Source organism: Aegilops tauschii, chromosome 5 (assembly GCF_002575655.3).
Source record: "Aegilops tauschii subsp. strangulata cultivar AL8/78 chromosome 5, Aet v6.0, whole genome shotgun sequence".
Taxonomy (NCBI): Eukaryota; Viridiplantae; Streptophyta; class Magnoliopsida; order Poales; family Poaceae; genus Aegilops; species Aegilops tauschii.
The window spans coordinates 583,544,203-583,566,785 of NC_053039.3; the positions used below are offsets into that span (position 1 = coordinate 583,544,203).

General features: G+C 45.8%; 2 protein-coding genes across 3 annotated transcripts; one reads left to right on the forward strand and one right to left on the reverse strand.

The window, feature by feature from the left end:
- Positions 1–9,416: 9,416 nt before the first annotated feature.
- Positions 9,417–14,003, reverse strand: LOC109733664 (rhodanese-like domain-containing protein 8, chloroplastic). 2 transcript variants are annotated; one of them, XM_020292889.4, is made up of 8 exons: positions 13,673–14,003; positions 13,466–13,525; positions 12,732–12,881; positions 10,755–10,923; positions 10,537–10,628; positions 10,335–10,438; positions 9,975–10,250; positions 9,417–9,788 (listed from the first exon to the last, which is right to left on the reverse strand). In XM_020292889.4, exons 1-8 carry the CDS (start codon positions 13,940–13,942, stop codon positions 9,641–9,643), a joined length of 1,269 nt encoding a protein of 422 aa, XP_020148478.1. In that variant the 5' UTR covers positions 13,943–14,003; the 3' UTR covers positions 9,417–9,640. The 2 variants fall into 2 exon arrangements, with proteins under 2 accessions (XP_020148478.1, XP_040247300.1); XM_040391366.3 differs by having other exon boundaries at positions 12,732–12,886; positions 13,462–13,525; positions 13,673–13,999.
- A 3,779-nt stretch (positions 14,004–17,782) lies between these two features.
- Positions 17,783–22,381, forward strand: LOC109733665 (uncharacterized). Its single transcript, XM_020292890.4, has 14 exons — positions 17,783–18,001; positions 18,131–18,208; positions 18,293–18,397; positions 18,626–19,560; positions 19,689–19,778; positions 19,862–20,104; positions 20,398–20,622; positions 20,740–20,851; positions 20,937–21,113; positions 21,201–21,388; positions 21,471–21,615; positions 21,700–21,827; positions 21,913–21,998; positions 22,088–22,381. The coding sequence occupies exons 1-13, from the start codon at positions 17,896–17,898 to the stop codon at positions 21,985–21,987; spliced, it is 2,607 nt and encodes an 868-aa protein (XP_020148479.1). The 5' UTR covers positions 17,783–17,895; the 3' UTR covers positions 21,988–21,998; positions 22,088–22,381.
- Positions 22,382–22,583: the final 202 nt, after the last annotated feature.

A 22,583-nucleotide genomic window follows, 5' to 3' on the forward strand; every position in this document is an offset into this window, starting at 1 on the left:
CATGTCCGTGATCATATCTGGGACTCTGAACTACCTTCGGTACATCAAAACACAAAAACTCATAATACCGATCGTTACCTAACTTTAAGCGTGCGGACCCTACGGGTTCGAGAACTATGTAGACATGACCGAGACACGTTTCTGGTCAATAGCCAATAGCGGAACCTGGATGCTCATATTGGCTCCCACATATTATACGAAGATCTTTATCGGTCAAACCGCATAACAACATATGTTGTTCCCTTTGTCATCGGTATGTTACTTGCCCGAGATTCGACCGTCGGTATCTCAATACCTAGCTCAATCTCGTTACTGGCAAGTCTCTTTACTCGTTACGTAATGCATCATCCCGCAACTAACTCATTAGTCACATTGCTTGCAAAGCTTATTGTGATGTGCATTACCGAGAGGGCCCAGAAATACTAGTGACACTATGTTTGTCTATATATTCACACATGTATTATGTTTCAGGTTAATACAATTCTAGCATGAATAATAAACATTTATCATGATATGAGGAAATAAATAATAACTTTATTATTGCCTCTAGGACATATTTCCTTCAGTCGTGCTGCTGATGATGCGTGCTTTGTCGGGGAGAGTGTGGCTACAGTCCCATCGCCTGGTGGGCATTCACTGTAGCCACACCCCGTCTCTTCTAATTAATGGCGCACAAACTCCAAGGAGGGGGAGGGCCGCCTGGTCAGGAGTCGGCCTCCCCCTGAGCCGACTGGTCAGGGCTCGCCGCCTTCTGGCTTCTCTCACACAGGTAGGGCCCGCCGCCTGCGGGCCGTACCGACAGCCCGTCGTGAGAGCATGGCCTCTTCTGCCATGGTGATGTCATGGGCCACGTGGCAACAGTGCCGCGTCGACCGAGGGACGTCCACCCAATACACTGCACTGTGCCACGCTCCGCCCTGGATTCGGGGGTGGCAGGCTGCACTGTTGCCACGCCCTGTCTCGTCGTAATTATGTGGGTGCTAAATTTGAGGGCACGAGGAGCCGCCTGCTAGGAGCCGGCCTCTCTAGAGGCAGCCTGCTAGGAGTCGGCCCACTCGGTGGTCGTCTTCTGGGTTTTGCCGCCTCCTGGCAGCCGGCAGTTTGGACCAGCCGGCCCCAAAAAGACGGCCTTCTGCCTTTGATTCTTGAGGGGCGCAGCCGGCCCCGATGTCTTGAAATACCATGGGAGGCTGATGAGGCTACCCGTGGTCATTTACTCCGACAAGTCCACAAGAGATTGATTAGCAACATAAACATACTTACTAGTACTGAATAAACTCAACATACTAGTATATAGAGATCGATGCCTGCATGGATGAATTACTTCCGATTCATATTGCTTGTCACTCAAATGGATTTATCTAGATGTATTTCTGTGCTAGATACATCCATTTTGAGCAACGAGTAATATGAATTGGAGGAAGTATCATACATGGTATGATGAATATTCTAGAAGATGGAGCGGGTGTAGATGATCGATCAATTGCTTGATTGGTGATTAACCGTAACAACCGCAATATAATCATGCATATCATAGACACTGTTTTCAGCCACTTAATAATAATCTAGCAATATAAGCATGGGTCTTACAAAAAGTAAAGATTCGGGGCTTGCTGATTGGTTGATGTGGTATCTAGAGCTAGCTAGCTGCCCAGCTCAGTATAAATAATTGTAGTTTAGTACTTCCATAATTAAGCATGATTAATTAGTTGTTGTTGTCATGCATGAGATGAAATCCAACAACGGCGCTTAAGCTAGCAAACTGTGTGGCTTTGTTTGCCTCCAGACTAATCTGCTCTAGGTTGCTAGCGGTTGGAGATCTCCTCTGATTAGGGGGGACAAGCTATCTAGGAGATTATACTAATAATTAATTAATTAAAGCTCCCAGCTTAGTCTGTAAAGCTAGTAAGAGAAAGCAAACTTGCATGCCTTTGTTTGTGCTGGCTAGTATTGTTGTTGGTGCACGCTAGCTTAGCTCAGTATGCATGGATCGATATTTAGTCAGTCAATCAGTCAAGGAATTTGTTCAGATTCAGGTGTGACGAATTTGTCATCCATCCAGACAAGACTAGCAAAGATGGGTGGGGCCTTAATTAATTCCTGATGCAATCACATAGGTCCATGCATGTGCAATTCCCCAATCTAAAAGGAAGATCAAATCTGGGGGTGGTGATGGATGGATGAGTCGATGGATGTGACATGCTCAAGGATTAGTTAGCTTCCCTCACTTATTAGCCAATCACTTCAATTGAGTTCAGCTGCAAGCCAGCATTCATATGGAATACGAATCATTTTGGGTTAGTTGATCAGAGAACTATATATGCATTTATCAATCATTGTTGTCGAAACAATTAAAGATGAGAACGTTGATTTTATTAATCGCGGGGAGAATGAAATCGGTCCATCATTGTCTAAGGGTGTTTGATTAGTTGCGTGGATTTTGGGCCTCCTACATCTTTGGCCCGGTTGAGCCTGGCTGGGATGAAACACGGCTTGGGCAGCTATGTTCCGCGTTGTGTTTGGTAGACCGCATCTCGCATCAATGCTCATTTCCCCCCTGAAGTTTGGTCACCATCTCCATCCTGGTGCACCTGGCCACCATCCTCATCAGTGTTGCATGTTGTTTGGTCACCTGCATCTATATTTCTGGATGAGTGGATGCAAAGCAGAGTAGTTTGTGTACTAATGTGTGTTCAGCTAATCCTGCTTCAAATATGATGAACTTACCAACCCTACACAACACACTAATCACCCCTGAACAACGTGATTTGAAGACAAGATCAAAACACACAACACATTAACACCAATAGGCACACTATTAACATGAGGGGGTGAAACCGTGATCAAGCATACTAACATTAAAACCAATTTTAAGACAACAAGGGCACCCCCATGCCCATGCACAACAGTAGGTGATGTTCCATGATCAAAGTATGGACAGTTTCCAAAGTACTAACTACCACTACTTAGTTCAGAAGGCCCTTGATAGTTTTCCACCTAGCTGCGACGAATCCAACAGTAGCATTTGATCGTGGAGTTGTTGCTGTCAAGGATCTTGACCCTGAATCCCCAAGTGTTGAGCTTGAGGACGATGATGACATCGGCTCGCCCTGGTGCTTCGGGCAGAACGCTCTCCAGCCCTGCCCAAGCACCACATCACCGCAAATTTTGTCACATGTACCCTCATCTTATACCAGCGGCAGGTGGCCACCGGCATGGATTGGGAAAGGAGATGTGGAGCCAGGTCCCCAGAGGCTTCTAGAAAGCCTTTGGAACAACAAGGAGGACCAGTCCACTAGCTGGTCCGACGAGATCCATGGTGGAGTGATCAACCTCGGGCATGAGAAAGGAGTTGGCTATTGTACACATGAGGTGCTTGATGTAATGCCACATAGAAAGAGATGAGGAAGAAGAAGACCAAGTCAATTCGCCCTTGTGGCATTTTTTTCTACCAACTCAGTCTGTGTGTGGGCCCGGCCAATTAGCGACATCATCAAAGCAATCAGCTCTGCACCCAAGTGTTTTTTGCCACTATTAATTCTTCCTTGCGGTGATTTTTGCCACAAATTGTAAACTGATGGTTTCTAATGACCCACAAGTATAGGGGATCAATTGTAGCTCTTTTCGATAAGTAAGAGTGCCGAACCCAACAACGAGCAGAAGGAAATGACAAGTAGTTTTCAGTAAGGTAATGTCTGCAAGTGCTAAAATTGTAAGTAGCGGACTAGTTTGATAGCAAGATAATTTGTAACGAGCAAGTAACGATAATAGTAACAAGTATGCAGCAAGGTAGCCCAATCCTTTTGAGGCAAAGCACAGGCCAAAACGGTCTCTTATGATAAGCAAAGTGTTCTTGAGGGTACGCGGGAATTTCATCTAGTCACTTTCATCATGTTGGTTTAATTCGTGTTTGCTACTTTGATAATTTGATATGTGGGTGGACCTTTTTTTTGGAACGAAGACGCACGAAGCGTCCGGCTTTAAATTAATAAAGCCACAAGGCAGCATCCACACAAGTTTAGGTTTACAGACCAAACGAACAGCAGTTCAGCGGGCTCGACGTCCCGGCTCTTGTTTATATCTAGTTGAGCTAGCTGCCCCAACCCTTTATGTCTTGTTTATATTGGACTACGGTTGGCTCTTGTATATTATTGATTGATCAGTCGTTAATTCTTCGTGCTTGCAGTTAATTAGCTGGAGTAGATACTTGTACTGTTGGTGCATGCTAGCTTAGTTCAAGTGATTCATGTATGGATGTATGTTCAGTCAGTCAGTCAAGGAATTTGTTCAGATTCAGGTGTGACGAATTTGTCATCCATCCAGACAAGACTAACAAAGATGGGTGGGGCCTCAATTAATTCCTGATGCAATCACATAGGTCCATGCATGTGCAATTCCGCAATCTAAAAGGAAGATCAAATCTGGGGGTGGTGATGGATAATGTGAGAGAGACCAAACCCATGTGACATGCTCAAGGATTGGTTACCTTCTCTCACTTATTAGCCAATCAATTGAGTTGAGTTCAGCTGCTAGCCAGCATTCTCAAGGCCAAAAAGCGTGTCTTGCATAATGCTACATCCATGCGGACTACTAATCATTTACTTACTTAGGTTAGTTGATCAGAGAATTATATATGCATCTATAGATCACTCTTGTTGAAAAAATTAAAGAGGAGAATGTGGACTTCATTAATCGTGGAGAGAATGAAGCATCGGTCCATCATTGTCTGAGGGCGTTTGGTTAGTTGCATGAATTTTGTGGCCTCCCGCATCTATGACCCGATTGAGCCTGGATGGGATGAAACGCGGCTCTTGGGCTATGTTCTACACTGCGTTTGGTAGCTCGCATCGCATCAGTGCTCATTTTTCTGCTTGAAGTTTAAGGCACCATCCCCATCAGGGTGCACCTGACCACCATCCTCATTAGTGTTGCATGTTGTTCGGTCATCTACATTTGTGGTTTCCGGGTGAGCGGATGGAAAGCAGAGTTGTTTGGTTATGTACAAATCTGTGTTCAGCTAATCCCACTTCAAATATAATGACATTACCACCCCTACACAACACACTAATCACCCATGAACAACATGATTTGAAGACAAGATCAAAACACATAGCACATTAACACCAATAGGCACACTATTGACATAAGGGGGTGAAACCCTGATCAAACAGACAAACATTAAAACCCAATTTTAAGGCAGCACGGGCACCACATGTCCCTGCACAACATTAGGTGTTGTTCCATGATCAAAATATGGACAGTTTCCAGCAAAGACAATACTAACCACCACTACTTAGTTCAGAAGGCCCTTGATTGTTTTCCACCTAGCCGTGGCGGACGCAACAATAGCATTTGACGGTGGAGTTGTTGAAGATCATGACCCTGAAACCCCAAGTGTTCAACTTGAGAACGACGATGACGTCGGCTCGCGCCTAGTGCATCACACTGAACGCTCTCCAGCCCTGCCCAAGCACCACCTCACCACAAAATTATGTCACATGTACCCACATCTCATACTAGCAGTAGGGCGGCCACCGACATGGATTGGGGAAGGGGATGTGGAGCCAGGTCCGCAGAGGCTTCTGGAAAGCCTTTGGGACAACAAGGAAGACCGGTCCACTAGTTGGTCCGGCGAGATCCATGGTGCGGTGCTCAACCTCCTCGGACATGGGAAAGGAGTTGGCTGGTGCACATGAGGGGCTTGATGTAATGCCATATAGAAAGAGAGGATGAGGAGGAAGAAGACCAAGTCAATTCACCCTCGTGGCATTTTTTTTTTTTGCTAACTCAGTCTGGCGTGTGTGCCGACCAATTAGTGACCTCATCAAAGCAATTAGCTTTGCAATTCAGTGTTTTGGCCACTGTCAATTCTTCCGTGCGGTGATTTTTGCCACGAGTTGTAAAGTGATGGTTTCTTATTAATGAGACCGCTATTGTGGTGTTTCTTTTTTGCATTAAATCGATGGGAGCGGCACGGAGCCAAGGACGATGTGACATTGGCGTCACTAGTGGAGTGGAGTTAGATGTTGATGGTTAAGATGCGGGGTGGGCTGTCGGTGCCTAAGAAGAACAGTGGGGGTAGAGGGATGGCTGCGGGTGATGGAAGCACTGCAGCGAGGCACGCGCAGAGACACCATCAACCGCGGGTAGCGGCAGCTGGCAGTCCAACCGGTGGTCCATGGATGGGGCGTCCGGAGGAAGATGTGGGGCGGGGGAGGAGGAGGAAGAAGAAGGCCAATCCAACAGCTGGAAAAATCTACTGACTCTAGAAAAAAATCAGACGCATGACATATAGTGGGCCCCGTTTATTAGCTAGGTTGGCTTCAAAATCGTGTACAAAAAACTAAAAGTTGAATCTTGGGAAAGGCATGAAAACATTACTTACTTAACTCAGCTCCCATTTAGCATCTATGTTGAGCGAGAAGCAATTTTTGTGTCAACTCTGCCTTAATCCAGTTGCATCTTTGTTTGTCATACATTCATGTGGATCCTGCTTTTCTTTTCTTCCTTGTTTTGTGTTCACAACCAGGCCAACTCGAGTCATCACGATCTAAAAGTTGATCAACGAGCGTGCATGCAGCTGATGGATCCATATCAGATTAATTGCATTGTTGTAGTAGACGATATGCACTGTGCATGGCACTCACGTATAGTGTTATAGTCGGTCAAACCAAACCAACTTATCCCCATCCCATCCATTTTAGAGTTAAGCAGGCTAGCTATATATAACTATACTATACTCCCTCCGTTCGGAATTACTCGTCCAAGAAATGAATGTATCTAGATGTATTTTAATTGTAGATACATCTATTTTTGTGACAAGTAATTCCGAACGGAGAGAGTACATGTTTATATCTCATCTTAAGAGCAACTCTAGTAGACCCCGCAAAACGCCCCGGCCCGCAAAATAACCGTCAAATTGCGGGTCGGGGCCGAAAAATCTGCACGAGCAGACCCCGCAAAACGCCCTGGCCCGCAAAAAATTTTGCGGGGCGCGGCAAATCTTCTCCCCCAACCTCTATCTTCACGGGCTAGGAGGCCGACCCGAGCTCAACCCCCATCTGGCGCGAGATTTGGCGGGAGGGACATTTCCGCGCCCCCTTTCCCGCTTCCTGCACCCTCCGCCACCATTGCCCCCCCTCCGAAAGCTCCGGCTGCTCCTCCCCGGCCGTCCCTCGCCGCCATGGACGACCCCATGCTGCCCCCCGTCACCGTCGAGGTCACGCACGCCCCTTCCCCTTGGGCGGATCTCGTCGCCGGCCATGTAGGCCCCGCCGGCGTCGCCCAAGCACACGCCACGCCTGCCCGCAAGCGGCAGGGCAACGTGCTTGTGCAAGGCGGGAATCCGGCTGCCCCGCCGCGATGGCCCGCGCTCCGGGCGGCAATGCCGCTGTGCGATCCCGGCCGGCGGCGGAGAAGCTTCGGAAGCTTCGGAAGGCAGATTCTTCAAATTAGAGCATTGTTGGGAGTTGCTCCAAAAGTGCGACAAGTGGAAGTTGATCGACAAAGAGTCCCCACCAAAGAGAGGCTCACTTACAAACATGGATGAAGATGAGGATGATGATGGCCTAAGAAATTTGAACAAGCCCGGTGGCGACAAGAAGACTAGAGAGAAGATAAAGAGAGAGCAAGAAGCATCGAGCTTGAGGGAGAAGATTGATGCCATGGTGCAATCAAACGAGTTAATGTTGTTGAAGTCGTTGGAGATCAAGAAAGAGTTGGCCGAAAAGAAGGCAAAAGAGAAGCAAGAAAAATGGCAAATGCCCAAGGAAGAGGGGCTGCGCAGAGCTGCCATTGAGGAGAGAAAAGTACGCGCCTCTAAAAACAAATCGCTGTCAGTGTTGCTCGCCGAAGAGAACAAGATCATGTCAATGAACCGCAATGACATGGACGACGTCACCAAAACATGGCATGATATGGCAAGGAGAGAGATCTTGAAGAGGAGAATGGTCGCCTCGGCCGGTCCGTCTGCCAGTTCCGGTGATGTTTTCTCTGCTTCATACGGTGGCAATGTGGATGATTTCGGTGCGGGAGTTGGAACAAGCGACGGAGGTGGCTACGGTGGCGCCGATGAACTTCAAGATGGACTCCATGGCGCCGAGTGAAGATCGACCCCCAAGACGATGCCGGACATGGGCGCATACCTTTGCATGCCCTCTTTTGCGTAATGAACTTCGCTTTTATTCGCGCGCAAACTGTTTATGTTATTTGAATTTGAACTTGTTTGTGAAGCCCTATGACAAATTCAGATTTGCAGTTTTTCTGTTTGCGGGTCGTTGCGCTGTTGCCCGAGCAAAACCCGCATAGCCGACCCGTAAAAAAGCATATTCCGTTCCGCGAATATACTTTTTTACGAGTCCGTTTGGAAGTCTGCATCTGTGCTAGCCCTCGCCGGCCCGCAAAAGCGGTTTTGCGGGGTCTGCTAAGTTGCTCTAACATCTATCTACAGACCACATATATACGGCGAAGTGGACAAAAAAACCATGCCTGCACTGCACATGTACGCAACCAGCTAACTTTTTGCCATGCTTGGGATCGGATCCGAATCCGATGATGACGACTTTCATTTCCCTTTAGCACTGCACATGCCTAGCGCTTTGTTTACTCTTGTCTGCACATGCCTAGCCCTTTGTTTTGCCCGCTGATCGACAAATCCACCACAGATCGATTACTACCACTAAACGTATACTTACCCAATACTAATAGAGTACTATATGCATTAGCTAGAAGCGTCCGATGAACTCAAAGTTGCACCCGTCCATCATGGGAAATTTACTTTAAGTAACTATCCTTGACACCTGTAGTGGGTGTTTGCCTTGAGATTAATTTGCTCTAGCAGTTGGAGATCTCCTCTGATTAGGGCAGGGCAGGTTAGCTAGGAGAATATATATATATATATATATATATATATATATATATATATATATATATATATATATATATATATATATATATATATACACAGTTAATTTACTAAATTGGATTATTAGTCTATAAAAGGTAGCAAGAGTGAAAGCATGCCTTCGTGCCTTTGTTTGCAGCTAGCTGACGAGGGACAAAGGAATTGTTTTTGTCAGCAAATAATTCAAGTTCCTTTTCATGCCATGGATCCTAGCTAACTGCCCCCACTCTTGCTTGCTTGCTTGCATGGACCTGATTAAGCTAAGCTAACTCCAATTATGTAGCTAGTTTCTGTCTTGTTTAATTTCGACAAATACATATTGATTAATTGGTTAGATGTTCATGTTTGCAGTTAATTAGCTGGAGTAGTTGGTTAGTTAGTTGGCAGCAGAATAAGTGCACACACAGACAGACCCTGCACTTCCACTGCATGCTATCAATTAAAAGTAGGGGGGGGGGGGGGGGGGGGGGGGAAGATGCACCGAAAGTGCAGACAGATCAGAATGCAAGAAAAATAGACACAAGTAATCCTGTTGAATTTGAAGGCACAAAAGAATTTTACTCCAGCCACTTAGTGTGTTGTTGCTTCCTATCCTATATTGTGTGTAACACAAGTAGTAGGTACGTAGTATACATACGTACAAGAGAGAAACAGAGAGAAAGAGCTACTTGTAAACCTTCTGTAATCGAGCAACTACTAGACTGGACTTGGACTGGATGATACTCAGCTCAGCTCAGCTCAGCTAGAGATGACCGAGGCGTCGTCGCGGTACAGATGCCACTTGTCATATCTCTGGTGCCCCGGCAGCAGCGGCCGCAGCCGTGGTGCGCCTCTGCACTCGGAGCAGCAGCAGCCCCTCAGTTCCTCCAAGCACCCACCGCAGCACCTGCACCACCAGTTCACTTCACTTCAATACATTCCACACTGCACTTGAAACAACCTGCAGCTCAATCTATCTAACATATCTACTCCTAGATGGTACTAGAATCTATATACTCCCTCCGTCCGGAGATACTTGTCGGAGAAATAGATCCGGATGGAGGGAGTAGAAAGGAAGGACCAAAATGCGTACAGGTAGAGGCGGTTGCAGTCGATGCTGGCGCAGTTGCGGTGCCTCAGCTCCTCCACCTCCGACCCGCACACGTAGCACCGCCCCAGCCACCGAGACGACGACAGATCCCCGTTGTCAGCACACCCTTCTTCTCCTGCCTCTGCAAACTTGGCCGGTGGCAGGGACAGCCGGTCGTCGAACACAAACAAGTTACCCACCCACTCCGCGCTCCCTTGGCTCTTGAGGTAGTTGGACACGCCCCCCTTCAGAGTGTACAGGTTCCCGAAACCCTTCTCCCTGTCAAGGACACGCACACAAGATTAAGGTATAATACATAGCCACCAATCCCTTAGCATATATGTGTACACTGCTTTTATTTACCTCAAAATCGTTGAGTACACGTCGCATCTTATGCCACCCGTGCAGTACATTAATATGTCTGTCTTCTCTTTGTCTACTCCATGCAGAGGGTCCGTCGAATCCATCTGCATATATATACATTCAATGAAATAAGAAATTACTTCTCAACAAGCTATATGTATGGAAATACATGGCAGCAAGACGGCATTAGCTCAAGGAGTACCTCCTGCTCTGACAGCCCAAATGAAGTGCTTCTGAAGCAGTCCACGTTAGGCCTCTTGGCTCCTTCAAAATGCCCAATGTCCCATTCATAGTCTGACACAAAAACAACATACGACATAAATACCTACTTAGGTGATATTACCACTTCAAATCATATCGACCCACAAAACATAACAGACGGATTCATCAAAGTAGAGCAGGGGAGAGAACATAGTTTACCATTCCTAACATCAAGGAGCAAAAGCTTTCGTCCTTCAGAGGTATCTCCAGCTGCTTCGCTGTCAAGGCGTTTCCTAGCTTCAAGCTTCTCCCTCCACTCCGATGGGGTCAGTGGTGAAGCGCGCATGCTAGGTTCCACCAAAGGAAGATGACAACTCCCTCCTTCCAACTGCAGGTTTTGTTTTGTTTGTAGATAAGATGTCTGCTGACTTTACTGTTAAAAAACGGACTTATCTCTTCACATGAGTCTGAATATAGTAAACCAAATAGTCTCTTTACCAAATTAGCTGAAACAATGCAAATTCAGTGAAGTGAATTAATGAAGAAATGGCTTCATAACTGTCGCACAAAAGAACACTTGAAAAACAATGCACTTTCAGCATCTTAATTCTTAAACAGAGCAAGAGAGATCGTTATCCAGCTTGCACGTAAGATCCTAGAAGATTCAAAATTTCCTATCTGAACTACAGACGGTTCATGAAATTGACAGCGCAGGTCTTGGTTAAACTTAATTACTTTTAAGTTTTTGCCCACTAACTTGCGCTAAAGGCCTTAGCCAAGCGCAAAAAATTTAAGAATACATGGAGCAAAAAAGATACCTACTGGTCACAATACAAATCAGTAATATAACCAAGTCAATATAATCACTTAAAATCAGGTTCAAAAAATTATATATAATCTCTTAAAACGGAGGCAACAACAAAAAGAGCTAGGAAGATTGCTGCCATGCATAGTAGTATCAGGAGGAGCTCCAGGACAGATTAGAATGTGAAACCGTGAAATGATCGCATGAGTTTAGAAAGACAGTGTTTTCAGCTGAATTTTTGTATGCAATATGAGAATGATTATCTTGTGAACTCTCGGATGGTCAATGTTCATTCCTAATTTCACCATTTTGAACTATTACCAGTAATCTGGGACAATATCTATTCGATTGTTTTCTTCTAACATGTAGTCAGTTACTAGAAAAAGGTTGGCACTTGCTAGGTTGGGTCTTCATCTTACCACCGAGACATGCAGGGAGAACATCAGACTGACAATGCGAAACTACCAAACTTTGGTTCGACATGAGATGAGATGAAAAGCAGATATACCATTGCTTACCTGAACCTAGTCGCATGCTCTCAAGTCTAAATACTGTAAACTAAGTAAAATCTTGGTACTTTTATCTACCAATAATGAAATGACTGCATAACTGTCACACGAAATACACTTGAAAACATTGTTGTGGACTTGAACTAAATATGACACTTTGTTACTGCAGCCCATGTCTTCAGTGTGTAACCTAGCACTTTCAGCATTTTTTTTTTAACTGGACACTTCCTTATCTTATCTTAAACAAAGCAAGAGCAATCATTATCTACCATGTAGATTTTCTTATCTTATCTGAAATCTTAAACAGAGCAAGAACGATCATTATCTACCATCTAAATTTTCTTATCTTATCTTAAACAGAGCAAGAGCGATCTTTATCTAGCAGGAACCGGTCCACGTATTCGGTGTGCAGCCCTGCATTTTCAGTATCTTTGGCAGAGAAAGAGCGATAGTTATCTAGCATGTAACATACTTTTAGAGTTAATCTGTAAGATAACCAAGTCAATTCCACCATTTTGAATGAAAACAACAGGAAAGGACCTAGGAGGCTTGCATCGATGCATAGTTATGAGGAGAAGCTCCAGGACAGTTTAGAATGTGAAGCGTGAAATTGTCATGGGAGTTGTAAGAAAACGAGGTTATGAGCTGAAATTTTGTACATGGCATGACAAGAGTCACATATCTGTTGCTATGTTTTTCACCATTTAGACTTGTGACTAGAAGTAAGAGACAATATATATTCGATTCGATTATTATCTTGTAACATGTGGTCGGTTACTTGGATGATTATCACTTAATTAGGTGGAGAATATGAGCCTCTAAATGTGTGAAGGTACTGAACTTTGTTTCCCTATGCAGCAAAAAAGAGCAGGCATTGCTTACCTGAACAAGAGATTGTTTGTACCGCAGTTTGAGCCGAGGAAAAGCATGCCCACTTAGCGCTGGCGAAATCTGGACGAGTATATCAGAGAAGCGAGGGTCTGTCCTGAGCCAGTCCGCGTACGCTATTGCATCTTTGCGTGGACCACTGTACTGTACTGTGACAAGAGCACAAGTTAGAAAAGTAGCCATGCTGACAATTTCGGCATTGAGATGTAGGAGTATCACTCTTTGTATTTTGCGCTACCCCGCAACGCAGTGATGTTGCTTGCTAATTAATATGCATCGAAGGGTAAGAGAGAGAGGCATATGAATACTAGTGTAGAAAAGTTATGAGGAGATGTGACATTTGGACTGTGGTGACAAACCAACCTAAATTCATTGCTTGTGCCAAGAGTATAGTAGAGTTGTTGGGTGGGTTAATGCAGTGTGACATTAACTTGAGTGTTAACCATATAGTATTAGTATATATATATATATATATATATATATATATATATATATATATATATATATATATATATATATATATATATATATATATATATATGTTGAGAATGGAAGCATGAGACCCTAAACTGTCTCAAACTTGCAGAGATGCACAACCATTACTGTATTTATTTACAGTTGCTACGTGGTGTGCATTTCCCTCCCTATGATGTGCTGCGCTGTTGACTAACATAACATGTGCATCGATGAAAAACAGAGGATGTGTTTTGGATTACGTACGTACGTACCTGAGCGTTGATCCCCTGCTGGTTCATGTAGATGCGACCGTGTATGTCCATGTCGCGTCCCTGGATCGGATCAGGATCAGGATCAGGACAGGAGAGATGCAATTTTTTTTGTTGTAAGAAAAAAAAGATCCAGACTTTCATTCATTCAGATATCCAAAATCTGGTGAAGTGAAGTGAAACTGGAGGAATGGAGTTAGGTGGACCGACCTGGAGGAATTGGAGGTGCGCGGCGACCTCTGCGCGGGGGTCCTCCAAGGGCACCAGCTTGTAGAAGGTGACCACCACGAATCCCGACTCATCTGTGCCGTCGGCGGTGAGGTGGGAGGTGGGGGCCGGGAGGGAGGAGCGGAGGCGGACGGGCGGGAGCAGAGGCGGGAGGGAGCGCCACGGCGAGGAGAAGAGGCCGGCTCGGCGAGCCGGCGGACATGGACGGAGGAGGTAATGGAGGTGGAGGTGGAGGTGGACGGCGGCCGCCATGGCTCCCACTCCAGGTCCAGGTCCAGGTCTTTTTCTTTTTCTTTTGAGGGATATCCTCTCTTCTTCTTCTTCTTCTTCTTCTTAACCACATGAACATTGCCACAACCGTTCCCTTCCTTTTTCCTTTTCCCTTTTTTTTCTCACAAAATTGTAGCAAAACCTATGACTGCCTTGTTATTATAAATATAAATAAATAAATCGGTGAACCAACATGTGATTGAATGGTTAGGTGGACCACAACACAGATACACTACACTAGTCTGCGGTCGGCCACGGTGAATCTCTTTTACCTTCCCCATGTGAGGCATATTCTTTTCCATTTCCCTACCTCCGGCTCTGCCGCTTGCCGGGGTGGCAAAGAGGATGCTTTAGCCGGAGGGGAAGGGTTGCATCTGCTTCCGTGAAGCGCGGATCTGTGCTTGTTTTTGGGCGGGGAAGGACGATGGCCTAGAATAGAGGACGAGACACCCGCTGTGGCGACTTGCCTGCGGTGGCCTTAATTATTGGGACCAAAGCCGCAGTGGTCTCTCATGTTCTACTTTTTTCTCAGTGTCGTGGACGAACACGTACGCGCTGGCCACCGACTCGTCGAGCTCCATGTAGCCAGCCTCTTTCTACATCGACCGGGTGCGGTTTCGCCAACGTGTTGACGACCTTGATGCCCCGCGTGCCTCCGTGGAGCAACTACTCGCCACTCCTCCACGCGCTGGCTTGGCTTGCTCCGTCAGGCTAGGCGGGGTAGGTGGAGCAGCAAACTTTCTTGCTCGTATCCAGCGGGCTCGACGGGCCATAGAACTGCTCTTCCTACTCGACGGATGCCATTGAAAGGGTGGAGAAAATTATAGAAGGAGAAGGGGAGCAGCGGAGCAATTTGAAGAAAACGCCTCGAGAGGGTATCCATCATGAGGCCTTTTTCAGCAATGCCTCGCAATCTAACCAATGGCATTTGTAGAAACCCCTCAGTATGTCTATTTTGTGGCAATCATAAAAGATGCCCGAAAAGCTTCATCCATCGAAGGCATTTTCCATATCTGCCTTCTTGTATATAGTTTAGAGGCATCTTCTATATCTAAATAGCTGCCCCCCCCCCCACTACCTGATTTTCCTGGCTTCTCGTGAGGCCACGTCATTGCTAATCCCCCTGCCGTTGATCGAACGACTACATCATCGCTAATCCTCCCACAGTGTAGGCAAGCGAGTCAGGGCATTGTTCGTTGGTGATAGCCCATGGTGGTGGCCCATGTAAATAAACGCAGGCCTATAGCTGGCTTATTTGATAGCCCATATAAATTAGGTTCATCTTCTCTACTAGGGGAGTAATTTCCGCTGCTTTCTCTTCTGTTCGCGGCAGCCATGACCGATGAGATCCTCCGGCTAAAAGTGCAGCCACTAATGCAATGAAACGGCATCATTAATGCAATGAAACAGCCAAGAATTGATATTTTTCAGTCGGTGAGATATATATTTGTCGGTTTTGTGAAATATATTATAGGAGTTATGTTCGCAACCAGTGCCTAATCTAGCAGTTTCCATTCCAAAAACTACCGCACCGTCCCCTGGAAAAAAGAAGAGCCATTGTACTTGATGGAAAACAATGGACGTAGGCCAGCATCGAATGGATGTAATTTCCTTTTCTCTTTTGTCTAATATCTTTAGAAATTTATAGTCACTCACCCTATTAAGATTTTGATTTCCATAGAGGTTATGTGTGTGAGCACGTTTAATTCTAGACAGCTATTTTAGTCACCATTGTTGGTGCATATTTAATTCATTGATTCAGATTAAGTTCATTGTGCTCGAATCTGTACTGTGAAAAGCTATGGTATCAGACAAGTGGTTCTTCTTAATCAATGTGAACTGAAAGTCTACTCTCATCATTCAAAGAGAGAAAAACTTGAACAAGTATCTCTTAGTATCAAGGCACCGTGCCATGCTTTGAGGTTATGATGCACTCTTTTAGTGCCATTCACATAAAAAATATTGACACACTTAGATAATCGATGTAATCTCTTGGTAAGCAAGTATCAATAATCCAGTGGGCTCAAATGGTGATATCTATAGTCTATCCATGCATCCACAAGACCCAGTGGCGGAGGACGAAACTTTTTGGAGGTGGGGCGAACTCTTAAGCAACAAGTTTTTTTTGATGCAAAACCAACATAAATAATACGAACCAATAGTGCACAACAATATTTTCATATGATCCTAAACAAAATAGCCAAATACAATGAAAATGCAAACATATTTTAAATAGAAGAACAACCTAAAACATACCGATAAGTAAACTTTAATAGCGTGTAGAAGACCCGGGCAATGGTAGTGCCCTACCCTTCTTTTGAAAAGCTCAAGGTGATCTTGTATAAGTTCCATGGTATTCACTTCATTTTGATGAACGGATTGGCCCCTATCATTGCCACTTTCCCGTGTACTTGGATTGAGCCGCTATGACCACCAACTACCTCAAAATATCTCTTTAAATTTGCAATTTATCGCATAAAATGCAACTAATCACTACCACATCATTGTATATCAAACCAATTATCTCAAAATGGCACTAAAATTCAAGAAATTTACCAATGCCCTTTGGCTTTGGCGCTTTGCTGGCCCTTCGCCCCTTTCCCCTTCTTGTTCCTGTCCATCTTCTCCTTCTGCCCGTCGAACTCAAATTGTCACGCGAGCAGCAAGCTCGTGCTGCCCGCCAGGAACGGCGAGCTCTTGTAGCCGTCGGGAAAGCACCCCGGCCGTCTCCACTCTCCACGCGTGCTCCTCCTGCTGGCCGCAGCTGCGCCACTCCCGGCGCTCTCCTGCAGGTTGCAGTCGGGCTGAACGCCGCCCTCGCCCCCGCACGGCGAGCCGCCAAGCTCCTTCTGGCCGCCGCCCTCGCCCCGCCGTCGTCCCGTGCTAGGGTTCGCGCCGCCGTCGTGCACTCCCTATATCTGTTCGAGGCTTCGAGCGAGGGTTCTGATCCTCTGGAGCGTTTCGCGTGCGTGGGCGCGTGGCTGAGTGGATCGAGAGAAGCCAGCCTGATACGCTTTGAGCCTGTGACGGCCCAACCAGGCCGAGGCCCAGTAAATCGTTTCACGGGAGTTTTATTGATCGATTCGATCCGTAGGGATGGACTGATATACGTATAGGTATACCTAGTAATTTTTTCCCAAAAATCAAGGTAGGGCGGGAGCCCCACCTCGCCCTACCGCGTCCTCCGCCTGTGACAAGACCCAATCTACTACCAACGGAGAACCTACTCTCTTTGCTATTACATTGTTTATTTTGGATTTTTAGCGCATTTAGGGTTTTTATTCAAATCATTACACTAGTTCAATTCGAGCGAAGAGGTCCCGCAGCAACGCGCGGGGTATCACCTAGTTTATAGAAACACTCTTACGAAAACACCTCATATTGACAACCGTGTTGTAGTGTTTGGAGACAAATTAAAGCCAAGTGTGTTTTGTGCAGGTTTGATTCTAGATTGGATTGAATTGGTATGTACATGGGTGTGGTGGTGCTGCTTTTTATTGCCATTGCTAGGTTAACATCCTGGTTTGTTATGTGAGAGGAAATAGTTGTTGTTTCACATATTTCTAACTATATACCATAGTAAGAAGTAGGGTTGTGTAATTTGTAAAGGTGATGCGGCATAGAAAACAAAAAATGAAGTAAACATTGCAAATTAGAAGACATATAATAGTTGTTTTTATGATTGATTAAAAAATAGGCCCAGGCGATAAAAATGGCGCATGAGGAGGAGAAGTTATTATATTATTTATTTTCTTGGCTTACTTAACGCGTGGGTGTCACTGTTACCACTTGTCCATCTCCATCTTCTTCAACTAATAATAATAAAATAAATAGGAAAAGGAAAGAAATCCCCAACTCCTTGCCCTCCCCTCCCAAATCTGTCTGTCCCCAACCCTAGCCCCCAACTCCACTCCTTCATCAGCAAGCCAAGAAGCATGGCGCCGGCGGCCGGTCGCGGGCGAGGACGAGGACGGGCCCGGGGACGAGGCCGCGGCCGTGGGCGTGGCCGAGCGGCCAAGACCCCGCCGCCTCCCGCCGCAGGTGCTTCCTTCCTTCCTTTCTTTCTTTCTTTCTTTCTTCCCCCACCACCTTCATTCCTCTCTCTCTCTCTCTGTGTCTAACCAAGCAATCCCCTTCCTTGCTTGCTTGCTCCCGCCCGCCCGCCCGCAGAACCCGCGCCGGAGGAGGCTCCCGACGCCGCCCAGCAGGAGCAGGAGCACGAGCAGGAGCAGCTCACCCACACCCAAGGTATTCCTCTTCCCTCCGCCCTACCTAAATAAAAGTTTTCAACTTTCCTTGTTATTACTGCCCGTCTCCTCTTCTTCTTTCCAGATGCCGCCGCCTCTGCCTCTGCTTTTGCCGGGCGAGAGACGATTGAGATCTCTGACTCGCCAGACGCATCCCCGCAGCACTGCGCCTCCTCGCCAGACATATCTAGTAAGTAACAAGTACCTACCTACTCTGTATATGTTTCCTTTCCACTACTCTACATACAAATACAAGCAAGCGTTGATGGATGGGTCTCTCGTCTCGTGATTTACTAGTTACTTGCTCTTACACACAAGTCTTATTACTCCCACTACATAGTGTAAATATGTTGCTTTGCCCGCCTTCTATCTATTCTATTCTATTCTATTCTAATGGAATGTCATGTCATGATGCCAGGCTCAACCACAGTCCACCAGCACATCAAGGAGGAGGAGCCAAGCTCAATCACACTGCTCCACAACAAACCCCATGAGCTGCTGAGTGAGGCCGACATGCCGTCTGCGTCTGCGTCTGCTACCAATAATGATGAGCAGCAGCAGCAGGAGAAAATGGAGGTGGAGGCTGGAGAGCCTCATGATACGCCCGCAGAGGAACAAGAAGAAGAAGCAGTCCCTACACAAGAAGAACAAGAGGCAGCAACATACGCAGACAAGCAAACGGTACAGAACGAGGCAGCACAGCCACAGGTGATAATAGAGCAGGAGGGTGAAAAAGCCGACGACGATGATGATGTAGCGGTCAAGACTGATGTTCCTGCACATACTTCAAGCGCTGACACACAAAATGAGCAACACACTCACGCTATTAACCCACTCCACCAGGGACAAATGCTTGCTGCAACTCATGATGATAATTCAGAAAATAAGCACCCATTCCACCAACAACAAATGGATGCTGAGCAGGAAGAGGAGGACCCTGAAGAGGTCATTTTCGACGACTCTGTCTCTGTTGGTGAAGGGCAGGCCGCATCTGAGATCAAACAAGGAGAGGACGACGACGGGCAGGCTGCAGCTGAGAGCAAACAGGAAGAGCACCGTGCTAGGGCCGCGGAGGCTGCAGCTGAGGTCAAACAGCAAGAGGACGAGCGCAAGGTTATGTCAGACATGGCCAAGAACAGGCAGCGCAAAAAGGAGCTAGAGATCTTTGTGGGAGGGCTGGACCGTGAAGCCGTCGAGGAGGATATTAGGAAGGTGTTTGCGCACGTCGGTGATGTTGTGGAGGTCCGTCTCCACAAGGATTTATCCACCAACAAGAACAAGGGCTTTGCGTTCGTCAGGTTTGCAAACAAACACCAGGTGGCTCGGGCGCTTGCTGAGGTGAAGAATCCTATGGTAATACCTCAGCTCCCCTCACATTTTCACTTTGAAAAAAAATGTTAGGATACAATGTTCTGTAATGCGATATCTATCCGATTGTTTGTGGGATGTGTGATACATGTTCTTCTTTTATTTTGCTGCAGATACATGGCAAACGTTGTGGTGTCGCTGCTAGCGAGGACAACGATACACTCTTCTTGGGCAATATTTGCAATACGTGGACAAAGGAAGCTGTATGTTTTCCTTCAATAATATGCGCAATCACGAGCTTGCCTGTTAATAAGTAATTTGCTGATTCTGTGCCTTTATTTTCCAGATTAAGAAGAGGCTGCTTGACTATGGGGTAGAAGGAGTTCAAAGCTTAACTCTTGTTCCTGATACTCAAAACGAAGGCCAGAGCCGTGGTTTTGCATTTCTCGAGTTTTCTTGCCACGCGGATGCGATGCTTGCATTCAAAAGGCTGCAGCAACCAGATGCTCTATTTGGTCATCCTGAGAGAACTGCAAAAGTTGCTTTTGCAGAGCCAATAAAAGAAGCAGATGCAGAAGTTATGGCCCAGGTGCTTAACTACTTTACCATGCTTCCGTTCTGTATATACACAGGATTGTTGTATAAGCAAGTTGCCTTCAATTTTTATTGATGGGGTTAGTGAATTAAGTGACAAGTATAGAAAGATGTCATTGTACTTGCAATAATGGTCTTAAACCTATTGGTTAGTTATTTGTAGTTTATCCAAGAGTTATGATTTACAATGATGCTCATATTTAGCTGCTTGTTAATTATTTGGTTTTCATGTCCAACCATCGCAAGTCTACGATTTGTCATGCCGTTGAATACTTTTTCATGCTGCAGGTCAAATCAGTTTTTATTGATGGGCTTCCACCATACTGGGATGAAGAGCGTGTTAAAAACCGATTCAGAGCTTATGGTTTGATAGAACGGGTTGTGCTTGCTCGCAATATGTCTAGTGCTAAAAGAAACGATTTTGGATTTGTCAACTTCTCGACCCATGAGGAGGCTCTTGCTTGTATTGAAGCCACCAACAACACCGAACTGGGTGATGATGGAAAAGCAAAGGTATTTTTCTGGTTTGGAATGGTGCCGTCTTTGTTTTCATGTATACCAAACAATGTGCTCACATGTCCTTGTGTTGATGCTTATAAGTGATAGATAATTTTGGTGTTTTTAACTTAGCTAAAAGTAAGGGTTAGACTTTCGAACCCTCTACCTAAAAGTCAGGCTGTGAAAGGTGAAATGAGTGGCGGGTTTCGAATTGGACATCCTGGTTCTGGTTTTAACAGGCCTGGTAAGTAATTGTGCCCCCTCCCGAATTCCTTGGCTGCTTGTGTTGTTATATGAGGATTTGTTTGTTGACTTCTATGGCTGTGCAGGTAGAGGTTTTAATAGGGGAAGAGCTGCCCCTCGCCGGGAAGGTTTCCATGGTGATAGGGGTTTCAATACTCATACTCCTGGTCGTGGTGGCAGATTTAATTCTGCATACAGTAACAACAGTTTTGAAGCTTCACCCTCTGATTTCCGAGCCAGGCAGGCTCCTCCTGCCTTTCGAGGTGGGCTGCCTATTTCGATTCAAAAACACAAATTTACTCCTTCAACCTTTTGAGCGCTTTTTTTACAATGCTGACTAATATTCGCAGGGGGTAGATGGGAACCTTCCTCAGGAAGGCAGCATGATTTCTTTGATAGAGGGCAGGGGAGAGGATATCATCATCCACCTAGAGGGCCAACATTTGAGCCCGAGGGTGATTTTGGTAGACCCTTTGGTGAAAACCCATATCTCTATGAAGATGTTCGGCATGGTGCTAAGAGGCCATATTCTCACATGGTTTGTTACAATATTTATTACTATATTAAGTCCTAAGTAGTTCTCTGTACCATCTGCACTGAACTTGCTTTTTGTATGATAGGAACCCGGTCCTCCTGGATACTTTGAGCATGGTCCTCCTCGTGTGCGCCCTCGCTTTGACCATTACGAGCAGCCGCCATTTCCTGGAGGGAACCGTTTTGGTCATTATGACCAGCCACCATTTCCTGGAGGGGACCGCGACAGAGGTTGTAATCCTATGTTGTAACCATTTTGCTATGCCCCTTTGATCTTATTTTGTGATAGTTTCTCATTGTATATTGCCATTGCAGACTCTTTTGGGACGAGGGGTGGTTATTCACGTGATCACTATGGCCCTGGTCCTGGTCATCCCCCGCCCCCTGCCCATGCCCATGCCCATGCCCATGCCCATGCCCATGCCCCGCCCCCTGCCCCAGCTGTAAGTATAATGTACCTTGGTGAAGTTTGGTTATCCCTATTTGTCTAATTATCTGGCTTCTACTTTTCTCTCCCATGTTATGCAGCAATATGGTAGGGGTGCATTCCGACCACACCATAGAGGCGGCGGGCATTCTGGAGGCGGTTATTACCACCACTAGGTGGTATCACAGTATGTCTCTTGTCACCTGGTGTGACGTTTCTCTTACTGGTCTTGTTTGATATTTGCATCGTGCGGCACTAACATGGGTTTACATGCAGACTTGAGGTGGTGCCGCGTGACACTAGTGTTTGGTTTGGTATGACTAGTGAGAAACATTATGCCGCTTATTAGCTACTAGTACTCGCAAGTCAGTTGGTTGTTAGTTATCTTGATAATTACCGTTGTTGGGGACCAATAATTAATTGTCCTTGTTAAAGGACATGTTTGGGGTCATGAATCTGTTGTGAGGATATTGGTGGATGATGTTATATGACTAGAGGCATGACATGGACCGACCTCTCTGTATTTGATTAGATAACATTATGGATTATGGATTTTAGACAGTTTATTTATGTGGCTTTGCAGAGAATTACCTGAGATTGTTGATGTTGGTCTTGAGGTGAATGGGGATATGAAATTGATATGAGACTGTTGTTTAGTAAGATATTTGATTCTTGTCTTGGGGATATTTGGTGTAAATGTTGTGATTATATAGTGGAGTGGATGGATGATGCAGTTACTAGCATTCACATGAGGCTGCAGTTAGGTGTCACA

Coding starts and splice junctions, on each gene's coding strand:
- LOC109733664 (XM_040391366.3), bottom strand. CDS start 13,942: ATGGCGGCCGCCGTCCACCTCCACCTCCACCTCCATTACCTCCTCCGT. Junction 13,526..13,672: donor CGCACCTCCAATTCCTCCAG/GTCGGTCCACCT, acceptor GATCCGATCCAG/GGACGCGACATGGACATACA. Junction 12,887..13,461: donor GGGGATCAACGCTCAGGTAC/GTACGTACGTAA, acceptor CTCTTGTCACAG/TACAGTACAGTGGTCCACGC.
- LOC109733665 (XM_020292890.4), top strand. CDS start 17,896: ATGGCGCCGGCGGCCGGTCGCGGGCGAGGACGAGGACGGGCCCGGGGA. Junction 20,105..20,397: donor ATGCAGAAGTTATGGCCCAG/GTGCTTAACTAC, acceptor TTCATGCTGCAG/GTCAAATCAGTTTTTATTGA. Junction 20,852..20,936: donor TTCTGGTTTTAACAGGCCTG/GTAAGTAATTGT, acceptor ATGGCTGTGCAG/GTAGAGGTTTTAATAGGGGA.